The sequence below is a fragment of the Lytechinus pictus genome, chromosome 10 (assembly GCF_037042905.1).
Source record: "Lytechinus pictus isolate F3 Inbred chromosome 10, Lp3.0, whole genome shotgun sequence".
Classification (NCBI taxonomy): domain Eukaryota; kingdom Metazoa; phylum Echinodermata; class Echinoidea; order Temnopleuroida; family Toxopneustidae; genus Lytechinus; species Lytechinus pictus.
In genome coordinates, this window is record NC_087254.1 from 22492914 (window position 1) to 22516836 (window position 23923).

At 36.2% G+C, this 23923-nt stretch overlaps 1 protein-coding gene across 1 annotated transcript; it reads right to left on the reverse strand.

Moving 5' to 3' along the window:
• Positions 1-1531: 1531 nt before the first annotated feature.
• On the reverse strand, positions 1532-14651 carry LOC129270337 (aqualysin-1-like). Its single transcript, XM_064106146.1, has 8 exons — positions 14490-14651; positions 12572-12688; positions 12098-12239; positions 11697-11803; positions 9018-9162; positions 6679-6863; positions 5795-5984; positions 1532-1745 (listed from the first exon to the last, which is right to left on the reverse strand). The coding sequence occupies exons 1-8, from the start codon at positions 14595-14597 to the stop codon at positions 1609-1611; spliced, it is 1131 nt and encodes a 376-aa protein (XP_063962216.1). The 5' UTR covers positions 14598-14651; the 3' UTR covers positions 1532-1608.
• Positions 14652-23923: the final 9272 nt, after the last annotated feature.

Here is a 23923-nt window from a genome sequence, read left to right on the forward strand (position 1 = left end):
GTGTATGTTTTTTCCCCAAGCTTTTTTCCCTTTGTCATATTCTAGCGACAACTTGTCTAAGGGCCAAAGTGTGTAAATAAAGCCCGCGAAAAATTGTTTAGGGGGTTATTTTGCACACATAGAAAAACTCGTTTAGGGGATGTTCGGAAATAATTTGGTCACGCATGTGTACAGCAATATATTTGACTGCCCCCCCCCCCCCGCCGGTTTGTGGTGGCCGTGCAAATAATGGGTAGGAATGATTCTTCAACAGTTATTGTTATTATATTGCTTGTTTCAGTATATAAAAATGTAATTGGGACGTGATTGTACACTAAAATTTCATCACACATTTCCATATCCATACATGTTACCCCTTCTACAAAACTCCTGAATGTAATTTCTATTCAAAATCTGCTCTTTTGTTTTTTTTTCTTTGAATTGATGCTTTTATCGCACAGGTAAAATCGATTTTATACATAGCTGATCGTCAACAAAACAGGGTGCCGAGTAAAATAATTAAGTACTACAGCTGGCCGGTAAATGTCTTCTTTTTATGAAATTAATGGAATTCGAGCATTATTTTAAATAAACCAATTTTGTTATTACTTAACCATTGCCTGGGATTGAGTTGTCAAATAAAAGAGCAGATTTTGAATTATTTAGATATGTGCTATTTTTTTAAAATTCAGATTCCGCCCGCCAAGTGAATTTTACTTGTCCTTTCTTCAAATTGTTTTACCTACTAAAGTGTGAATAAGGAATCATTCGAATTATGTGATATGAAAGAGGAAATGTTATGCTTTATACAATGATCATTTGTCTTTTGTAATTAAAGTATGGTGAATCATTGCCAATTCTCAGTTTCGTTTTTCTGGGACGCATTGTATTGGTCGTAATAATGGATTTATTATGACTTAAGTATACTTTCTTCATTTCGCTCTTCATTGAAACTGTATGTTCTTGTGTTCATAATTTGGTCATAAATCCCCCCCTCTCTCTCTCTCTCTTGACCTACTTTCCAATTCCATTCTTGACTTTAAGCGAAATCTCAAGAACAATTTCAAATGCTAGAAACAAACGGCCGAATACAAACATATATATGATTCATCCCTCCTTTATTGATTCAACGTATTTTCATTCACATATACTTTCCATGTTTCTTAATATGCATATCATATGCAGATAAAAGATTGCCACATCAACCAGATATTATAGAGAACTGTTGATAAGTTTACGTTACTCATAAAATGATTAAAGAGAAATCATTTTGTATCTTTTATAAGCTTCTTCAGGAATTATCTTTTAAAACTTTCCATGAGAGATATGTTTTGTATTATCCTAATGGATTTCCCTATTTTTGTTCACACTTGAACCTTGATATTTTTAAGACAACCATCAATGATTTATACATGTATATGTTATTATCTATTAACCTTATCATTCTTATAAATATTGCTTTTTATTATATCATTGTTATTTATTAAATAATACCAATCGTTAATGACATCATTGGTATTATTACCGTTTTATTTACTCATCTAAAGATTCAGTTGAATATTCAACATTTTAGGGCTTTTGGGAAACGAATAATTGAAAAGGAAGGTGGTTAGCAGTTTTGGGAATCATCTATGCAACATAGAGCAAAAGATTTGGGCTACCGGTTCCAGGGCTAGTGATTTGGTCTGGGGTTGCATTATCGATCAGTTTACCAGTCACCGAACTTGGAGACATGTCAGCATTCCCCCTAATAACTGCAGCAGCTCCTGTTTGAAATGATGATAGAGACAAGCTTCGTTATCGAATGGCGGGAGATGATATATTGCTTAAAGAGAATAATCCTATTCTCTTTTCAAGCACATGTAAAAAGTGGGGGAATAATAATTAGCGAACAATTGCACTTCCATGTATACGTTATTTCCAATTACATAGAGCTTATGATTCTTGAGGAGAGTTCTGAATTCTAAAATTCTCAAATAAGTTTCAAAGGAGACCAGGTGAAAGGTGCGATATAAATAGCAGGATAATGTATTTATATTATTTTAAAAGATGTCACTACTTGAAATAATATTACTAAAACGCTTGGTCCGAAATATAAAAATCTTTATGAGGGGAAAATCTAGAAAACTAGCAATTGTAGGCCTTTATCAAATTTTACATTCGGAATGGGGATGTTAATAGCCACCTTTCGCAAACCTCAGGGACGGTAACATTAGGGTCCCCTAACACAAAAGTTAACGATTAATCATACACTTGATTTTTAAGATTGACTGTACATTATAGTCAATAGAATCAAACGTAGAAAACTGCTCTACAATCATTGCTAAGCTTTGTGTTACAGGCCCTATAGATCTGCTTTTCGTGTGCAAAATTCTTTCACGCGACACCCGCACCATGCTGCGAGATTAAATCCTGCTTTCATGCATGTACGACTGATGGTCATCATCGTATATGCCCCCTGAGCCGGCGGGGAGTCTCTACTATGACAGCTGGCTGGAGATATTCGAAATGCAGGGCCTACAATAGATTATGACATGGATAAGAAAGTGGTTTTTCAAACAAATCGAGTACATATTGAGTGAGGAAAAAGTTACTGAATTAAGGCTTAGATATAGATCATTACAATCCATCAAATCGATAATGCATTAAATGTGGATTATTGATGGATCACTGGCAATTGATTCCATGGGTCAGATCACCTCTCCAGTCGAAACCATTTCGCATGCGTTGATATGTAAACGGCACATGCAATAAGCCTAAACGTCTGAACACCAGCCGATTTTGAGTGTTTTTTTTTTCTTTCGCTTACTCCTCCTACACCAACAATATGCCTCTAGCACACAATGTAATGGGCATTATGTTTTACTTTCCTCAGAAATGGGGGATTAGATTCAAATTCCCGGGGGACCACTTCCATTGATGAGTGAAAACCAGGCGCGACCATGGAGTTTCGAAAAGCACCCTAAACAAGGGAAGCAAGTCTTTTCCAGATTATGAAAATGCATCTCTTAACAAGTATTTAGCTTGTGAAACCATACAAGTATTGAAAATATATCCCCCTTTTCAGTATTTTAAACATCGTTTTTGACACCCTTATAACGTTACATAGGCCTATACGTAACGTACTTGCCCACTCTTTTTACGCGTGGTCGCGCCTTGTATCCACTCTTCAATGGAAGTGGGCCCCCGGGCGGCCTCTCGAGCTCAGGCGGGAACCAAATGTGGCTCTGGAAAGTCGTCCCTATCGGATATATCGCTGTTATCAAAGTAGCAACCAGAATTTTGCACACGAAACGCAGATTGAATGTTTCCGTTCCAGATGCGAAACGAAAAAAATCTCATGTCACACAATTTGCATTGCAGGACAGAGTTTTACGACCATGACGAAGGGCCCAAAAGTCTTTTCCTAAATCAACTACCGTCGTAAATAAGCGTTCGCGTTCTCCAGCGAAAGGTCGGGAATGGCTGTGAATAGAACAATCGAGTGTGAAATCCCAACATCCAACACAAATTTTCCCATCACCCAAGATGCACCTGTCTTCGATATCGTGCACAAGCAGGGCCCTGCATGGTAACGATTTTTTGACTGGGGGTACTGATGTAAATTCGAAAAGCAAGAAAAAAGGTTGTATATGAATTTGTTACCCCCTATTTTGTTCACCTAATATGAAGGTTTTATTCAGCTTGGGTCGGCTGTATTTGGCAGTTAATGATACGCGTTCCGCCTTGACCGAACTGTGCGAAGTCTGTGTGGTCTGTGTGGTATAGATAGGCCGGGCCGTAAACACTACTTCTTGGGGGTGCATAAATTGCCCTAATTAAGTTTATTAATTGTGACAAAATAGAATCACTGTAATTTGTTTATGATATTGACTGTGGTACGACATAAGGATAACGGAGCAGCTTCTGTTTATGTTAAGATATAGACATATAAGGAAATGTTTTCTTCTGACCAAAAAGTGAGAATAATTTTCTCTGATTCTGTACTCCTTCCCTCGATGTACTCCCGAGTTCAGGTTCAGTTGTCTTAGCGACGCGTTGTTTACTACTGCGCGCATTGTGTGTGTACGACATTATTGCATAGAAAGGTATTCGGCGTATTGTGTGGTGTATACACCGTTCATGCGCTATATGCGCTGCACGTATACGTATATGCACCGGTATGCACACATTATTCATCCCTGGATTTGGCTTCTTAAAATGAGACAAGCATGATTTAACGTGAAAATTGACGGAGCTTAATATTAATCAATCAATATGAATTTTATATGTATGAAAAGCTTACATGTTACATATCCCTGTCTGGGAACGAGGATTTCCAAATCTAACGCAAAACGCGCTGCTGCCAGGTTGAACATCGTATACCAAAATCCAATCGAGCACAGTGCGACCAATTAATGGATATTGTGCATGATAAGAACAAAAAAGTTAATTGCATTGTAAAGTTTAACCTAGAAGTGACGAATTTTTTTTTTCAAGAATGGGCATGATTTTACATATAATGAAAAGGAAATGTTCTCTTCTTCTTCTTATATCTAGGACGAGGATATTGTACCCCCTTTCAATTTTTGATAGGAGAGGAAAGAGTATAAAGAGTTGATAGGCATACTAAAATAGACAATCGTGCGCAGTGCGACTAATCAATTAACGTAGATTATGCGTGATAAATACAAAAAAAGTTCATTGGATTGTAAAGTTTGACCTAAAAAACACGGCGGTTTTTTTCAACCAATTAGGTTGAATCTTATATCACAAGAAAGAGTTACAACCTGTCTATCTGATAGTCGTTGAACTGAGACATTTTGATACGAAAGTCAGACGCTGTAAGAGAAGATCGAGCCCAAAACAGTGCAAAAAGTGCTTCTCTCACACAAAAACACGAGAAACTGTGTATTTTCAGTAAAAAAAAACACGGTTGTTTTTTTAATCAGAATATAAAATGACAGATATCATGAGATGTAGAACAAGTCTAAGATTAAGAAACCGTTTGAACCCGTGAAAAATCTCGAGCGGTTTTTGAGATATGAGTTAAAAGAGCCGAAAATGGGTCTATTTTGTCAAGTTTTTGACGCCGGAATAGGGGATTTGCCACGGTGCGCATTAAGTGAACACAACAAATTCATATGTTCTCTACAAAATAAAGGTCGTTTTGGTTACATTTTTACACATTTTCCAAAATACCTAGGGGTGCTGCCTTTGGAGAATAATACACGCAGCACCCCTAAGGAAATTTGTGGGTGCGCGCTTTAGCACCCCCAGTACCCTCGCTTCACAGGGCCATGTGCACATAAACTAGCTACATTACGATTAATTACTTCGGCAGAATGTCATGAATACCAGTATATAAGATGCATGTGGTGACAGGTATCATTCCGGTATCATTCCCACATTTATACAGAAGCATTCGATTTAGATTTTCTGGATTTTTTTTTCTCAATTCCATGTCAGGACAGATCCAGTCGTGAATCGTTATTGTCTCCTGCTTGTTAAATTTACGATGGCATGAAGATATTGAACCTTTAATTGTGGTCAGGCTGTTTTATCAACCGATTAGGAGGAGGGGAGGAATTTTTTTTGGGGGGGTACTAAGATTTGGTTCGGACGGGCCGGGGTGTGCAGCTGAAGCCTTGAGACCAATACATATATGTTTTTATGGGTAATTTGGCAGATACAGAAATTTCTAAGGCCTGTCATCATGCATATGTCACAGTGCTGCTGATGCTGTTAACAGTACACCTATCTACATAATGATTGCCATATACTGGTAGCATTATCTTATTTTCTCTGACACAGTGCTATATATCACTGCTCTTACCTGCAACATGAGGACATGCCATGCTGGTACCACTCATCGATGTGTATTTGTCTTTGGAACTATCATACTTAGCACTGTTAATACTGGAGCCAGGAGCAAAGATATCCAGACATGTGCCATAGTTGGAGAAAGAGGATCTGAGATCGCTTTGGCCGTCAATTGATTTGCGGGTTGCTCCAACTGTGACAGCCTGTCAATGATTAATAGAAAATGTCACTTTATCATTTTGCATCAATACATAATTTTTGTCATTTTAGGGTCTATTATTTAAAGTGTATTCTTTCTCTTGATGTAGTGATACAAGTAGGCATACATTCAGCAATCAAGGTAAACACTGTATGGCGTCCTTCTCTCATAATTAGATGAAATAATCAGAGCCATTTTTCAGCGGCATTTCCAATTTCCTATACTTACAGTCTACCCCAACAACAACAAAAATTGAATAAATAGAAAAAAATATCAAATTTACTCGCTGCTGATGATTTCATCAAAATGGATGTCAAAAAGGAAAATTATAACAATTTAAATTTGCTCTTAAATTAGCAAAACAGTTAAATGCACATCCTGGCCAGTATTCCATGAGAGAACTGATGACATCGCATCACTCACTCACTGGTTCTTTCGTATTTGATCATGTTGATTATTTGAAATTAAACAATAATTTTTGCAAAGTAACTACACCCTTCATTAAATCACAATATGTTCCAACAAAGGAATGTGCAGGGAGGAATAAAATTTTGTTTCACATTATCAGATGGAAGAAAATCTAGTTCATATTTCTTGTAATAAAAAAAAATAAAACACTGTTCAGAGCGGATTTACTCCACTGGTGTATACACCAATATCACATGCAAGCCAGTGGCCACTGCCAGTCAATGACTTACGCTTGCTGCAGAAGCTGGAGAATAGTTGCAGGCATCAGCGTTGTCGTTGCCGGCTGCTACAACAACAACAACATCGTTATCGACGGCACTTTGAACTGCGTTATTAAGAGCAAGTGAATAACCTCCGCCAATAGACATGGAAGCAACCTTCTTTGTCAAGGCAGAGTCTGCCACAGCGTTTAAACCTTGATCAGTGAGGAAACACAATCTACATTTTAGGTTGAATCATATAGATCGTTGGAGGAAAGAAATGAGTTCCAACGTACGCAAATGTGGGAGGGGGAGGGGTGTATTATCCCCCACAATTTACATGTTTTCTTTATTATTGTGATTGTGAGAGTACTCAAGTATTTGAAACTCTCACCATAATCGTTATTACCGTTACAGTACTCAATACTATTATCCATATTATTATTATTACTATTATTATCATTACTGATTTCATAAATAGAGAGAACTGATCCAATTGACGGGTATTACTTGGTAATGAATTAAATAATTGAATACCTATAAAGAGACGAAAGCGACCAAAACCCTGCATTGTTTGAAACGGCTCAGGCCGTACATCAGTCTGAATACTGCTATAATGCTTTACAAATCACTCTTTCAACCACCCTTTGATTACTGCTCTAATGTATAGTATGGTTCAATGCAGGGAAAGTTTTACTTTAAGAATTTAGTGTTCTTCAAAATCGAGCACTGCGTATGGTCTTAAGAGTTGATTATAGATATAGTACCAACCTGTGGTATTCTACTCTGAACATTGACAAGTTAGAATTGCGATGGAAAAAAACAGGCAGTTTCCTTTATATTTAAATTACTTCATGGACAACTTCCATCTTTCTTGTGCTCCAAAATAAGTATCAAGAAAAGTAATTATGCTCTTCGAAATTACCAGTGTTAATCTCGAAAAAACCCAAAACAAATTTTATAAGGGACGGCGGTCTCTATATAGGTATTCAATTATTTAATTCCTTACCAAGTAATACCCGTCAATTGGATCAGTTCTCTTTATTTATGAAATCAGTTAATTCCATCGACTTGTAACTCATCTGCCAGGGGGGGGGGGGCTAGAGAATTTCTATAATTTCTCTTCGCACTGCGGTTTTATGTAGTTTTACTTATCATTGTTTTTCATTTTAATTATGTATATTTTATTTTATGTGTTACTGTAATATTTTTAAATATTTTCGCATTGTCTTACTTTTACATGTTTTTTAATGTTCACGGACTTGCTGTTATGACTGAATGTAAGTTTTACCGTGATTAAATAAATACAATACAATTCAATACTATTATTATTATTATTACTATTATTATTATTATTATCACTATCATTATTATTATCATTATTGTTATTATTATTATAATTATTATTATCACTATTATTATCATCATCATCATCATTCCCCTGTATTTTTTCCCAAATAAGCAATAATTACTAAACCTCTTTATCAATAGTGACATTATAAAACCATGCTTTGGTTCTTGGAAAATACCGTAGGGGAGCTTAGTAAGAAAGTATGGTTGGACAATATATACTGCAAAAACAAAGGTGTTCAAACTACATTTAATAATCATTGTTCTGAGAAGACCAAAACAAGTGTTTTGCACCTGTGCTTTGTTCATGGTTCTAGTTCATTTTAACACCATTTTCCACGAAATTTTAACATCTAACAAGGATGTGGTCCTCAGATAATTGACTGGTGTAGTTGATCCATAGCTTATACAGTGTTTTTTTCTTCTTTTTTATAGAATTTTTTCAAACAACTTCTAGATCACTATGCACTGTCAAAGGTGGTGTTAAAACTACATCAGTCATTGTTCCGGGAGGACCAAATGAAGGGTTTTACACCTTTGTCATGGTGCCGTTCAATTTGTGTTTGATTTTTACTAACATTCCAATCGTTAATTTTTTACATTATAAGTCAGTGGTGTGATGAGCCAAAAATGTTGAGGGGGCGCGATACGGCGTATAGCTTAATTAAAATTAATAAAAATTTGCGAGCGAGCAAAATTGTCAAGCTTTTGATAGATTCAGAAAGTAATATCATATTTCACCCTTATCCCTTTCCTTTTCTATTTTATTCTCTTGGTCGTGATTTTTTTTTTCAAACTCCCCCCAATCTGTACGCGCAATGTAAAGTACTTGGTGTTATGTTCAGACATTGGTGCAGTTTAAATACCTTTTTCTCTTCAAAAAACACACTTGTTTTACAGAGTACTTATTTGCTTCTCATGAAAATAGAAATTAAATTAGGGTGAACGGTACTAGAATTGTTTGAGAATTGTATTCGGTCAGTAAAGGAAGTCAAAATGGGGATTGGTAACGAACATACCAGCAATGATGTTGCTATAACTCCCGCTTCCCCTGCAAGTCATCACACGAACACTGTACAGGTTGGTATCGACGGCGACACCACTATACGTTCCTCCTGCAGTTCCTGCGCAGTGAGTACCGTGTCCATGACAATCTGCACCATTCTACAAAATACATGTGTGAGTGTGGGAGAATACAGATGAGGATTAAAGCCGAGATCGACGGGGGGGGGGGGGGGGGGGGGTAAGAGGGTTTTTTAAAGTGAATCGCCATTAATTTTTGGTTAGCTTCAAAATCTAAGAAAATAATCCAGTTGTATGAGTTATTAAATAATAATTAACATATGGTATTAAAATAATTGATTTTTTCTGGTTAGCACTGACTATAAATACTATAAGGGACGTACCGGCAATTCAAGTATAATTGATTAGCTACAGATTTGATTTGATTGGTTCCTCAATTATCATGTGTTAATATATGGTATCAATGGACTCCTTTGTAAAGTGATGTTTCATTTATTTTGTATACGCTAGCTGTGTAATCATAAAACGCTCAGTGCATACGCAGCAATGTAAAAAAGGATAACATACTTTTGTAAAGTCCCATGTCTTTCACATAATCACACTCCTTGGGCCGGTTTCTGAATTTCATGAGGGCACGTTTTAACCCCTAGCTCTTATAAAAAAGTCAGAGGTGGGATATTGAGATAAAACCATAGAGATATAAAATAATAACGCAAACTAGTAATATATCTCTATGGATAAGACAAGTTGTATGATGAAGTACACAAAAAACCTAACTAAAAAGACCCCCAAAATTCTAGGGCACCTGTCACCTTGAGCACATCAAGATTATTACGTATTCTTTGAAACAATCGGTAGTTTACGACTGAAAACTATTGAGGTAAGATGTCCTCTTTGACATTGCTGCATACGCACAGCCAAATGTCTGTTATAATAATATAGCAATTTCTTTATCATGAAATTGCCAAAAATGAGGAGTTTTTTCTTTAATGGAAAATGCAACACTTTAGTTGTAATCACTGGATGAGCATGACGTTTTGGGGAAATGTGTATCTTGAAGAGTACAAGAGTTTTTTTGTGTGCATGGTATCCTCCACAGGAAGATTTCTAGGTCTTCCATGAATTTCTCATTATCCGATTTTATCCATTATTTCTAAAATTCTACTTTGAATATTTCTTAAAGCGATCATAGATTTATTACAAAGAAGTAAGAGAATTGAAATAATCCATCCAAACTTAAATCACGACCTTTAATTGTTGTGGAATCATAACAATAAAAACTTTATTTATTGAAAAATCAGACTTTAAATGACCATTACTGAAAGGACAAGTCCACCCCAACAGAAAGGTTATTTGAATAAAAAGAGAAAAATCCAACTAGCATAACACTGAAAATTTCACAAAAATCGGATTTAAAATAAGAAAGTTATGACATTTTAAATTTTCGCTTAATTTCACAAAACTGTTATATGCACATCCTGGTCGGTATGTAAATGAAGAGACTGATGATGTCATCCACTCACTATTTCTTTTGTATTTTATTATATGAAATATTCTGATTTTCTCCTAATTATCAAGTGAAACAACGATTATTTCCTGCCTGAACATGTTGAATTAGCACTGTTTAATACTATATGGTTCAGTCAAGTTGGTCCCTATATTGTCAAATTTGTAAAAAATGAAACATTGTATAGTTCAAATAAAAAAATAAAAAAAATAGTGAGTGAGGCCAGGGACATCATCGACTGTCTCATTTGCAGGTCACTGAGTTGTGCATATCACTGTTTTGTGAAAAATAAGCGAAACTTTAAAATGTCATAACTTTCTTATTTTACATCTGATTTTGATGAAATTTTCAGTGTTATGCTAGTTTGATTTTTCTCTTTTTATTCAAATCAACATTTTCTGTAGTATAATTGACCTTTAAGCTTAAAGCATAAGTGCTGCAGTACAAATATTTGTGTAGATCAGCTCAGCTTTCCAATGATATAGTCTGTTGGGGTACAGGTAGTTAGAAAGAATTCTGTATTTCATTATACACCTAGCTGTAGTCGTTTCAGCGCGGTAATATATGCCACCTGGAGCATAAGAGTCGAACTTAGCGTATTCTCTTTTGTATTTATAATGGCTTGAATGAGATTTGAGTCATGCTAAATTCCATTACTTTTGATAAAGATGGGAAAACTTTAAACAATGAAATGCTGGTTTCGCTGTTAGTTGAACATTGAAAGCTTTTACTGTCAACTTGGCAAAATTCGTAAGACATAATTATATCAGGGCAACTAGGCATTCCACAATGGGCGTTGTGGCGTGCGCCTGTAATTCAAGCTATGTGGGGAAGTTACAGATTGATGCAGAGGTTCGAGCCCTGGTCACGTCTTTCGGATGGTGACGTTAAAGGTCGGTCCCAGACTTAAATAATCATATCTGATTGATACACGTCTGTTAAAACTCAAATACACACACACACGCATTCCATAATTACATATTCACAACATATGGATGTTATTACAACGATGAATAACGAAGCTGTTGGATATTAACTTTTCATAGTTCAGTAACAGAAATATAGTTCTATCGAACTTGAGATTAGGGGATCTATATAATATATAGGCCTAGTAGACTCATAAACATAGGCAGAGTGTCTTGGTGGTTACTGAAGGTAATATACGTACACCTGAAGTCTCGTAATCAAAGAATTCATGTGCCCTTCCGTCAAAGTCTTCATGATTGTATTGGATTCCGGTATCGACGATGAACACATTTGCACCGCTTCCGGTACCTGTATTGGGTGTGGAAAATTTTCATGTTAGCAAACCATGCAGATATGATTGTTAAGTGTTTAGGAAATCAATTATTTTCTGTAATAGTTGTAGTATTCTATTGTTTTTAATAAAACGTGACATATAAATCTATATAGAAATGTTCCGGAATCTTATACTCATCAGCATCGATCGGCAGCTATCCGGGGGGGGGGGGGGGGGGGTGTCATCTCGCCAGAAAACTCAAGAAATTGCCTCCATGCTCCCTGGGAGTGGATATTGCGTACGGGGGAAAGCTTTTGTAAATTGCCTACCAGAAAAAGTGATGTTCACATCTAGAGGCATGGTTCTCTGTCCGATACGATCAAGTCCCCAGTATTGAACAGGATCTCGGCTACCAAGTACAGTAGCTAGTCCATCCTCTTCGATATAGCGAACTCCATTCAGTCCACGCACCTAGAACAAAGTGTCATAAAAGCAGGCCTTACATTAAATTCGGTAAAATAAAACACCACTATATTTATGACGGTGTTGGCATGCAATGTTTCAGTTGTATTTTCCTTTCTTTGGATTATGATAAGTTGTCAAATCGATGATGAGGAATAACACGCAAGTCTTTTGAATGGCGACATTCAAGGTCGATCCCCATCTATCTGAATAATTTGATTAATCTGTACAAAAAAATAGAACAAATAATATTCCCCCGCTCAAAAGAATAAATAGATTTAAAAAAAACTGACAAACCCACCCTCGTACAAACCCATGAAGATAATATGAAGCTTGCTTACGATATCTAGTAAATTATCATCGAGAGTGAGAACAACTGCGTTGATGATACCGGTGAGAGTCTTGCGAACAGTTCCTGTCTTGATAGAAGTTGCGAATCTGCCGACATCGACGCTATCCTGCAAATAGGAGACCAAATAATTACTGAAAAGAACTTATTTCATCGTTAAAAATGAAAACCAAATTGACTCAATATTATAAACCCACCCTTGTGATTGAGCCATTTGTATAATGTAGCGTGTACATTCAGGACATGATAAGAATAGTATTTATCTAACTGTAGATAAAAATTGATACGATGCCTGGTATGAATAACTTTACAATTTGTATCTTATATAAATATAAACCAGGGGCCGCGGAATGGTTTTCAAAGTGGGGGGGGGGGGGGCTGAGCCAAAAGTGGGGGGCTGACCATGCAAAAAATCACAATCCTATGGTCATTTTTACGTTTTTGTACACGGTTTTTGGAAAAAAAAGTGGGGGCTGAAGCCCCCGCTTCCGCGGCCCCTGTAAACCACTTGCACTTTTATTTATTAAATTGGATTTCAGGAATTTACTAGCGGTTGGAAAACACAAGGTGCATGAATCGGCATCCGATTCCTATAGCTTTCGGTCTCTATCCATATTTAGATAATTTTTTTTTTTGGGGGGGGCAAGATATTCTTACAACCTTTACAAAATGAAATAAAAACATATCCCCGAGTCTTAATAACCGACTGAACGGCAAATCCAAAATAAAATATTTTGCACCCATTAACAGAAAAATGAAACATTTTCCCAACGTATACAGACATAGACCTAAGCCCTGATTCTGATGAATCCACCGACCGATGAAGCATGTTTTGAGCTATAAATGACAAAAAATAGAGACCCTTTCAATTTTTCTGCTGATCATACACCTTCCATAGTGCTAATTATCCCTCAATTTCCCAAGCAAGAAAATTATGTGTGCACGAACACATTGAAGTCAAATCCATTATTGTAAAGGGAAAACATTCACAGAAACCATGGCCTTCAGAAGATATGGAAAACATTCATCTTGTCTTGGGTGTATTGCCGATTTAAAGAAGAGTTGAAAAGGGAATGGCAGATCTATACTTCTCCTATATTATGTAGGCCTATAGACATATCATAAAACAAGTATATTGGCTATAGGGTACGTGAGCCCACCAGATTAACTAGACGTCCCGGATTTTTAGCGCACAGTCCCGTATTACACGAATTTGTCCCGTACGACCCTATATACCGTACTTCACGATTTCGAACACATATTTGTGGGAACGTTCATCCACTATACAATTCCAGAGTATAATGAGAGAGAACAATAAAAAATGAAATTCAACATTTCGTTAACGGTACACCATCATCAGCAGTAGATATGTACATAGCGTGTGCATGCCTGTAGTTAAAATAAGGCGGCAACTACATGTAATCAATAAAATTGACCGTTCATAGCAAACAATAATAATTATTGTGTGTGTGTGTGCGCATGTGCATCCGCAGAAATATTGAATTTAAAGAATATATAACTATTGTCTGCCAGAAACGTCGAGTATTCGCTACTGCTCTGTAAACAGCTCCACTTGCCGACGCAAGCCAGCATTCCCTCATCTACTCAAACCTCTGACCCTGCCTACTACTCAAGCTTTCCACTCCTTCTGATTTACAGTCATTTTCTTCAGGACTACACTCAATTCCGAAAGCCACTCTACTTTTTAACTTCCACTTTCTCGCCTCTCCATTTCACGTCTACCTATATACCCACCTATATAATCTTAGCCATGCCGAGGACTTAACACATGGTGTGCAGTCAATCACTACCGCAATTATTCAAACCATCTTGCAAAATATTGCTTCAAACATCACCCCCAAAGTGAAATGAATGAATGACTGAATGATTATTAATGGGCTTGGTCTTACCTCGAGAGCAACGATGTACTGGCCGGGAATGTTGGGCTCAACTCTGTAGAATGGAGCAAGACTGGCCTGGGTCACGGCGGCGAAGAGAAGAACTAAGAGGGCTTGCATCTTGGCTATTATAGTTTTACTTTCGTTTCAAATCTATAGGCCTGTGTAAACGCAGCCGAGAATATTCTGATCACATTAAAAAAGAAAACCAATTTAGCACGGTAAGTGTGAAACACCACAGAAGCATTCCTCTCTTTGAAGTTGTTATGATAAGGCGAACTTTAGGGGCATATAATTATAGTGATATTTCATAGAGGTATATGTCACTAAAATCATCTGGAAATATGCTATAATTTGCAATTAAATGGTCCATATATATCTTTGTTTATTGCATCATTGCTTGTTTGGTTGAAACATTGAATACAACTTGTGCAATTTTATCTCCTTTTTTCAAGCTCTCAGAAATTATGAAGATCCCCTTTGTTGGGTGTGTATATACACACACATCCTCACACACTCACCCCATATATATTATATGTACAACTATATATGATGAAATGTTTTTATATCAAACAGCTTAGACCAACAACATGAGATTGAAATGAGGACAGAAAATGTGGAAAGGATAGAAAGAATTTGAATTGATTACCGTCTAAATGCAAAACACCAAGGAAATCGTCCGGAGTTCACCCAGGCTGATTGCATGTTTCGAGAAGACAAGACCTTGTGATCGTAATAGTTGCAAGATATAAAGAAACATATAGCATCCTTCCTTTTTTAAGTATGGAAAATCATTTAAAAATAAATTCAATATTCAAAGTTTTGGAGACTGAACAACCATTATATTGAGAGATATTTGGTTTCAGTCTTACTGAAATCGAAGTGCTCACCTAACTTTATCTACTTCGATGTTCACTTTATCGAAACGACTTTCCGGAAGGATGATTCGCCTTTCGAAATTCTCAGGTCTTCCTGCATTGGCCTTGGAAGGTTCAGAGCAAACAGGGGCGGAAATCTCTCCCAAAAGGTAGGGGGGACACAGGGGCGGATCCAGCCTTCGCCAATAGGGGGGGGGGGCGGAAATTTGGTGTCAGCCATATTTTCCCCGATCGGCAGCTCGACGATGACTTGTGTTTGTTTCTTTGATGGGGTAGTCCTCATTAGTCACTTCTTAGCTTTATTCTTATAAATTTATATATAATATCATAATCCTTATTTATTTGATGCGAGTGCGAAGCGCGAGCTAATTTTTTGGAAATTTTATGTATTTTTTCCTAAAATTTGAACATTCTGGGCAATGTTTGTTATCCTGAAAAAAAATGTGTATGCAACTTACTAATTACTACAAACGCAAAGCGCGAGCAGAAATGAACTGTTGGAAAAGATACCTGTTAAAGACTTCGTGCAGTTAGCATTTAACAATCAAATAATGCGAGCGCGAAGCGCGAGCTGATTTTTTTGGGGACATTTTCACCTACAGAATGGAAATTCTAAGCACTTTTTGTAACTCAAGCAGAATAGGTATATACGTGGACAATTGATGCGAGCGCGAAGCGGAAAATTTCGAGATTTAGTCCTATAATATTTACTGAACGAGACACTCTATTCATGTTTTGTAAATCATGAAAAGGATGAGTATCAATAATGCGAGCGCAAAGCGCGAGCATAAAATTTTTATATACGTTTTGAACTGGTACCTGATGAAAAGGTACCTGTTAAGGACTGCTTGCACTTAGCCATGAAGGCGTTACATATTTCAACAATAAAAAAATGCGAGTGCGCAGCGAGCTGAAAATTTTTGAAAATTTCTAAAGAAAGAATTAAAAATTTTCTAGAGAAAGAATTGAAAATTTCTAAAGAAAGAATGGAAAATTTTAATCAATTTTTGTAATCGTGAACAGGATAGCTATATAATTCAACAATTGATGCGAGCGCGAAGCGCGAGCAGAAAAAAAAATCGAGATTTAGACCTAAAAATTGGCCGCTCTGTTCATGTTTTGTAAACAGCCATAGGCTGATCGAGGGCTTTTTACCGTGTTTTAATGAAATAAATCAATCAAAATCAATGTTTTGTAAATCATGAAAAGGATGAGTAATAGGGGGCTTCCTACATTAATAATGCGAGCACAAAGCGCGAGCAGAAAATTTTTGATATTGTGATCTGAAACTGGATAATGATTTACATAGAGAACAAGTTGAGTATTTGAATAAACATGCGCGCGCGTGTTTCATATTTAGACCTAGAATCTTGGCATTCTAAATACTTCTTTAATCATGAAAATCATGAAACTTTGATATTCCGATCTGAAAAAAGAGTCAATTACAGCTTTATATTTCAAGAACTTTGTAGGAAAATTGTAAGGTGGATATGGATCGCACTTAGAAAGAAGAGTTAAAATTTTCATTATTATTACTTTGAGTTTTGACATAGGACCGGGACATCCTATTCCTCTTGCTAAGCGCGAGATGAAACAAAAGGGACAATTTAATTATTGAATTAATATCATATTTATTAATGCCTAATGAGGGCGCGAAATCTGATGATATTATGGCATTAAAACTGGACATTTCACTTTTGTAATTATGAATAGGATGCATCAGTTAATATATTTTTAACCATTAATGCGAGCGCAAATCGCGAGCTAAAATTTTGGATAAACTGTCATGAAAAGGGGATTTTAAGTAGTTTGTTGTATAATCAATATTGAAACATACATAACTCGCCAATCAAAATGCCAGCGTGCATCGCTAGCTGATACGTCTTGACAATCATACCTGAAAACGGATATTTTGAAAACTTTATGGAATACACGAAAATAATAGGTACCTGATAAATCAAAATTTGCGAGCACGCAGCGCAAGCAGCAAATGTTGATAAAATTATTCAGACCATAAAACTGACATTTTTACAGAGCACTTTTTAAAAATAAACTTGTAAATCACACAAAATAATGAAAGTTCGATTTCCGAGGTGAAATATGTTTTGTATATTGACTTCCAAACTTGATATTTGAGTTCCATATTGAACAAGATATGTAAATCACCTAACAGGCAATGCGAGCGCGAAGCGCGAGCGAAAATTTTATATAGTGGCACGAAAGATTCTTTTTATTTTCCAAGTCTTCCCCTCATCTTATTTTATGCACTCGTCGTCCTCTTCATTTTCTCCTCTCTTTTCCCTCCTTTTTTCCTTTTTCCTTCTTTCTTTCCCTTTTTTTCTTTTTTTGCTCCGCCAATGGATCCGCCTATGGGGACAAGGGGCGGGAAAATTTGACATGAAAAAAAAAAAGGTTATCATCCCAAAGTACGGTCATCTCGTCCCAACTCGTCCCAAAATACATGTTTTATTTCGATTTAGAATGATGTATTTCTTACCATCATAAAAGACAAAAAATAGTAGGGGGGACATTTGATATTGTGTCCCCCCTACTATTTTGAGTAGGGGGGACACGTCCCCCCTGTCCCCCCTGGGATTTCCGCCCATGAGAGCAAACAAGGATTGGAGAGGCAAACAAACCACTTGGTTATGTCACATCCACACCAACGAAACCGACTCCAGACCGATCAAACCTATTAAGTTATTTTCAATGACATACCATCGGTCGGTTTGGAGTCAGTATCATTGGTGTGACTGTAAAATTAGCAATTGCTTACCCATCCAATCCTTTGTGCGATGAGAACGTTCCAGCGCCAATGTCTCTTCGAATCTTGTCTGGTCGAATGATGCATGGGTGACTCCTTCCGATGCCTTGTCTGCTCTTACCGTACAGCTGAAGAGTGACGAACTTGATGAGGAATGGAAGAATCATCCTGTATTTATACATGATGTCTCCATAGACATAACACTATGGAACATTGAACACATGTCCATCCATCAAAATAACATTATCACTATTTGGTTATCTGTTATTGTGATATGAAATATGAAATGAAACAAAAAATGCAAAGAGAAACAAATTTATCTTCGCGTTGATGAAATGAATAAGTCAGTGAGTTGTTTGTCTTCACAACACCTTTCCAAATTCTCACGCTAAAAACTTTTGGAGTTCAATGTTTCTTACATAATATTATTTACCATTTTTTATCCATTCTAGTCAAAAGTTTCCACTCGCTAAATAGTAGCATCGTCACCTTTGGTTTTGATGTTTGTTGGGTCCGTTAATTGTTGCATTAAATCGCCCGGAATGCTCTGAATATACAAATGAAAAAATGAATTAGGCAACCGATATGGATCACCTCCACCACCACCACCATCATCATCGTCAACGTCAACATCATCATCACCACCACCATCATCATCATCATCGTAAACATCATCATCACCACCATCACCATCAACATCATCATCACCACCACCACCATCATCATCGTCAACATCATCATCATCATCGTCAACATTATCATCATCATTATTATCATCATCATCGTCATCATCTTCAACATCGTCAAATTCACCATCATCATCATCGTCAACACTATCATCATTATTATTATTATCATCATCATCATCATCATCGTCATCATCATCATCATCGTTATCATTATCATCATCATCATCATCATCATCCTCAAAACAATGATGTGTCGTATACAGGTGCTTACACCTGAGAGAGGATCACTCATATAGTCCAATGGTCACGGTATATACACACCTTTCCCGCATACACACACATACAGCCATATGCACACCCTCGCAGACATACAGATGTCTATTTAGACTTTCCTAGACAGACAAAGCTCGAACATCAGTAATAAATCGAAAGCGTATAAAAAAATATGTTGTGAAAGAAATTTGAACAGAGTATAATAATTAGAATATCATAATTAAAAGTTCCCCAGAGCTTTTCTCCCCTTGTGATGTTTTTTTTCCAAACTGGTTTCCTTTTCAACGTTGTTTTGGACGAATGTGAGTAGAAAGCCTTTGGGGCGAACATCATTCTTTAGCAGTTCCCATCTAAAGGTCTGACTCGAGATTGAACCTCAGATCTCAATTACAGATGCACTCTGTATAATAGTTTGTGAGCCTTTCCCCTAGTTCCCTTGCTACGTGGGTCTTGTCACGTTTGCTTCGATATTGTTTGATTGATTGATTGTATCAATTCACCAATATGTACATAGAGTAGATAAGATAATACACATTAATGGAAGACTGCAAAAGCAGTAGACTCGGTGGCGGCGAGCGAACGGAGTGACCGAGTGGGATGGGGGGGGGGGGGGTGGCTCTGGGGGAGATCTTGCCCCTTTCAAGGGCTAGAGAACTTGCAAATTTTGAAACAAATACATCTTTAAAGCACTGCCAGTTCTCAATTAAATGTAAAAGTATAATCATGATGATGTAAGTGTACATTTTTTCGGCAGGCATTTAATGGTTGGATCATAATAGTGATCAATGAAATAGTCATTTCTCAAAATATAAACAATCATTTTGGCGTTTCGAAGAAGGTGTTTGTCTTTTTACATTTTGTTAATTATACCGGCCTTCAAAATATACTTTCTGTGTATGGTTCTCTAAAATTACCGGAATTATTTCAACTGAAAACAAAATTAGTCGCATGCCAAATTTTATATATTTAATTTCAACTGGGATAATTCTCAGCTAAAGTACATTTATTATTCATTCTGGCGAATTATCTGTGAATGAAATTGTGAATTAAATTTTTAGATTTTCATTATAGCACAGAAAAGAATATTTAGCTTCAAAACTGTGGTCGGATGTGCCCTAAAAAGCATGTCAAAAGTACATGCATCGGACGAATTACTGTCATGTTATCAGGTACTTAAAGGAGAATGAAACTCTTGGAGCAAGTTAGCTTTTGTGAAAGCAGAAAAATCAAAGAATAAGATCAACAAAATTTTGAGTAAAATAGGACTAGCAATATAAGAGTTATGAGCAGTTGAATGTCGAGATCACTAATGCTATGGAGATCCTCCCATTGGCAATGCGACCAAGATCTATGATGTCACAGATGAACAACTCTCCCCTTTTGGACACTGAAAATATACCCCAAAACATCTCTTTTTGCTCATTCTAATCATATGACAAACGATTCATCAATGATATAATGTTGTGAAACCTCTGTACTTGTCCTCTCATAAAGAGAACGCCTCACCTTGTGATAGACTCTATAAAAGTGAGAATATAAGTGAAATAAGTACTAAAGCAATGAGGGAGTTGTACGTGTGTGACATCACAGATCTTGGTCGCATTGCCAATGGGAGGATCTACATGGCATTAGTGATCTCAATATTCAAATGCTCATAACTTTCTTATTATTCATTCAATCTTCCTCAAACTTTCAACAATATGTTTCTTTGATTTTTCTCTTTGATATGGATTCAGCCGGTTTCAAGGGTTTCATTCTCCTTTAAATGTTGAAGGCCTATACATTACATGTTATCTACCACACTGATTATAATAATTAAGGCAAAATGTAGATACTGAGCATAAAGTACTTTCTGACAACACATATTCTACCGTGACAAGTCAGATAAATATGTCCTACATAAGTAACCATATGCAGTGCAATAATTTACTAGCTTTGATTGATCGTGACCCCCCCCCCTCCCCTCATACCCCCTTTGAGAGGCACAATTAAAATTTGTAATGTAAAAATGCCGTTAAAACACAACTGTGCCCCACTTTTTGCAGGTGAGGACCTCTTTTTTTTTGCTTGTCGAATTTTTCCTCATGAAAATGTGCCCCCCCCTTTGGGAAATGTATAATGCATACACGTCCTTAAGTGATTGAGAATATTTGGCTTGCTCTCGATCGCTAGCAGTGACGTTATGAGCCAAAAATTTTGAGGGGGCTCTATTATGGAGTATCGCATGAATTAACACAATTTGCGAGCGAGCAAAAATTCCGACATTTTTATAAGGATATCTAAGTCTGTTATAGATTTTGACATAAAATTAAGAAAATAATATCAGATTTCACCCTTATCCTTTTCCTTTTTTCCTTCTCTCTTTTTTTCTTAATCGTGATTTTATTTTTTATTTTTGGGGGGGGGGGGGGCAAGAGCCCCCCATCTGTACGCCGGTGATCTCTAGTAACGAATACAATAAATATTTCTAGATGTGTCAACCTTTTTTTTTTTTCACCATCACATTGGTGTTATAACCCGGAGCGCAGGGATAGAAACACATATCATTATATCACGATCTAAAGTAGATCTTAACAAATTATAGGAAGGTTATCGTAGTCATTGAATCGTCTATTTTAGTGAAAATTTATGAAAATGTATTTTGGCTATTAGATATTTGAAAGGGAAGTGAAAAGAATAGCGGTAATTTCAGAATAGGGGCACAGTATGATATATCAAAATGGGGGTGATATATTAAATTCATTTTGCTTGTCAGGCCGTAAAATTTATTATTGTTCTAAAAACAGTCATGAAATAAAACTTTTCAGCAACGACAATGGTAATTGTCACTTCTTTTTATACCCGAACAGTGAAGAACGATTAAATATAAATATCTAACATAATCATACAGTTGTAAACACCGTTATTTCTCAGCAAACAGTGCTTAAATACATTTTAAAAACCATGCTGAACATTAAATAAACCTTTCATTCCGTTACAATATATATATATATTGTCATATTTATATCTATATTGTAATATATATATATATATATAAATATGTGAAGTTATTCATGTACAACAGCTTTGGCAACTCTTTTATTTAAATATTGTTTGAAAAAATGGATGAAGAGAACAATGGTAGGCGTAGCTCAAATCAAGGTTCCCCAGAGCTATCTACCCTTTGGAAAAATTGGTGATGCCGAAAAAATGTCTCTGCCGGGAATCGAACCCGGGCCCCCAGCTTTAATAATAATATGATAATAATATACAATAATTTATTCTTCCCCACTACGTTTCTCTTTCTTTCTCCCTCTTTTTCTCCTTTTCCACGTGCCCCCTGTAGTTACGCCACTGCTCAGATATCTGAATTAGTCGATAACCTCAGTTTATCTATTTGAATTACACATGGAATTCGTATTTCTGTTTGTAACCCTGCACCTCGTGCCCTTGCCTATGTCATTATTTACATGTGTCACGGGTTTTCTATTCAACAATATTTACAGAGAGTAGATAAGAATGTCCAAAGGACGGCTGCATTAGTCAGACAGCATATGCCATCTACTTCATCAAATTGGCCAAGTTTGATATTTCACTTTCGTAAGTTCGGTGACATCCCAAGGAACATTTCTCAACTTGTTATCATATTTCTAATGGTCATCTTGACCACACGATTGGTCAAAATGGGGCCAGTTTTTTTTTTAATGCCCGAAATTGTGTCGAGTGACACATCAAATTGTTTGTCTTTATATTTTGAAAAAGAAAGTGTACAAGAGGAGGAATATGGGGAGGAGGGAGGAGAAGGAAGAGGAGCAAGAGGAAGAGGAAAAGAGGAGGAAGGAGAGGAGGAGGAAGAGGAGCAAGAGGAAGGAGAGGAGGAGGAAAGAGAGGAGAAAGATGAGGAGAAGGAAGAGGAAGGAGGAAAGGAGGAGGTTGATGAGGAAGAAGACAATTTAGACCTCTATTTCTAAAGAATTTATGTTCTCAATCAATTGTTTAAGACTCAATAACATAAAAAAGATGCCATACAAAGACACAAAATATATACATAATGGTCTAGAAATCTGGAAGAAAAATATAAATTTTTAATTAATTTTATACAACCAGTATATAAATCCTACTCAAGAACCAATTACAATGACAAATGAAAATAATTATCAGTCAATTAAAATGGCGGTTTAAATGTGAAGGATTATTAATTTATTACATTTCAAAATATATCAGGAGAAAGATGCAATATGTTTACATTATATTTTTATTCTAGACCTTAGGAGTCAAACCACCCTCAGCCCTCACGCATTTGTCCCTTTTGCTGATCTTTGGTAGGCTGGTAAACCTCGAATCTCAAAATTTCACACATCAATGTAAAAAACCCAGATTTTTTTTTTCTGAATTATGAGATAGGTAGCAACCTTCTTTTGCCTACAAAGAATTCTATATAGTAATAAGGAGACTGTTTTCAGACAATATAATGCTCTGGTAAAGACCAGCTGGTTCTTTTGTAATCCATGTTATTTTTTTGTTTCATTAACCTAAAATACCAAGACTTAAAAAAATATTGTGCTCATTATTTTTTTAATCAATTTAAGTACTTCTATCAAATCATTTAGAACAATGAAATGCAAATATATATATATATATAAATTCATAGAAAATGCCTCTTTAGAATTGAGTGATGTGATGTACCATTGCACTTTATCATGCCTATAATTCTAATGTATTCATTGTGATATTTAGAGCTATAATCTATCTACATGTCAGATTTAATCTGAATAAATTTATCTAGAAATGTACAGAAAAAAACACCATAGATAGTACACATACAAGGTTACATCATTTACAAAATAAGGCTGCAGATAAGGG

What these genes read in the sequence shown, in the direction of transcription:
- LOC129270337 (XM_064106146.1), bottom strand. Translation starts at nt 14,597, where the DNA reads ATGCAAGCCCTCTTAGTTCTTCTCTTCGCCGCCGTGACCCAGGCCAGT. An exon ending in TGTGAACATCACTTTTTCTG is followed by an intron (nt 11,804 to 12,097) that starts GTAGGCAATTTA and finishes CACCCAATACAG; the next exon opens with GTACCGGAAGCGGTGCAAAT. An exon ending in CTCCAGCTTCTGCAGCAAGC is followed by an intron (nt 5,985 to 6,678) that starts GTAAGTCATTGA and finishes AATCATTGACAG; the next exon opens with GCTGTCACAGTTGGAGCAAC.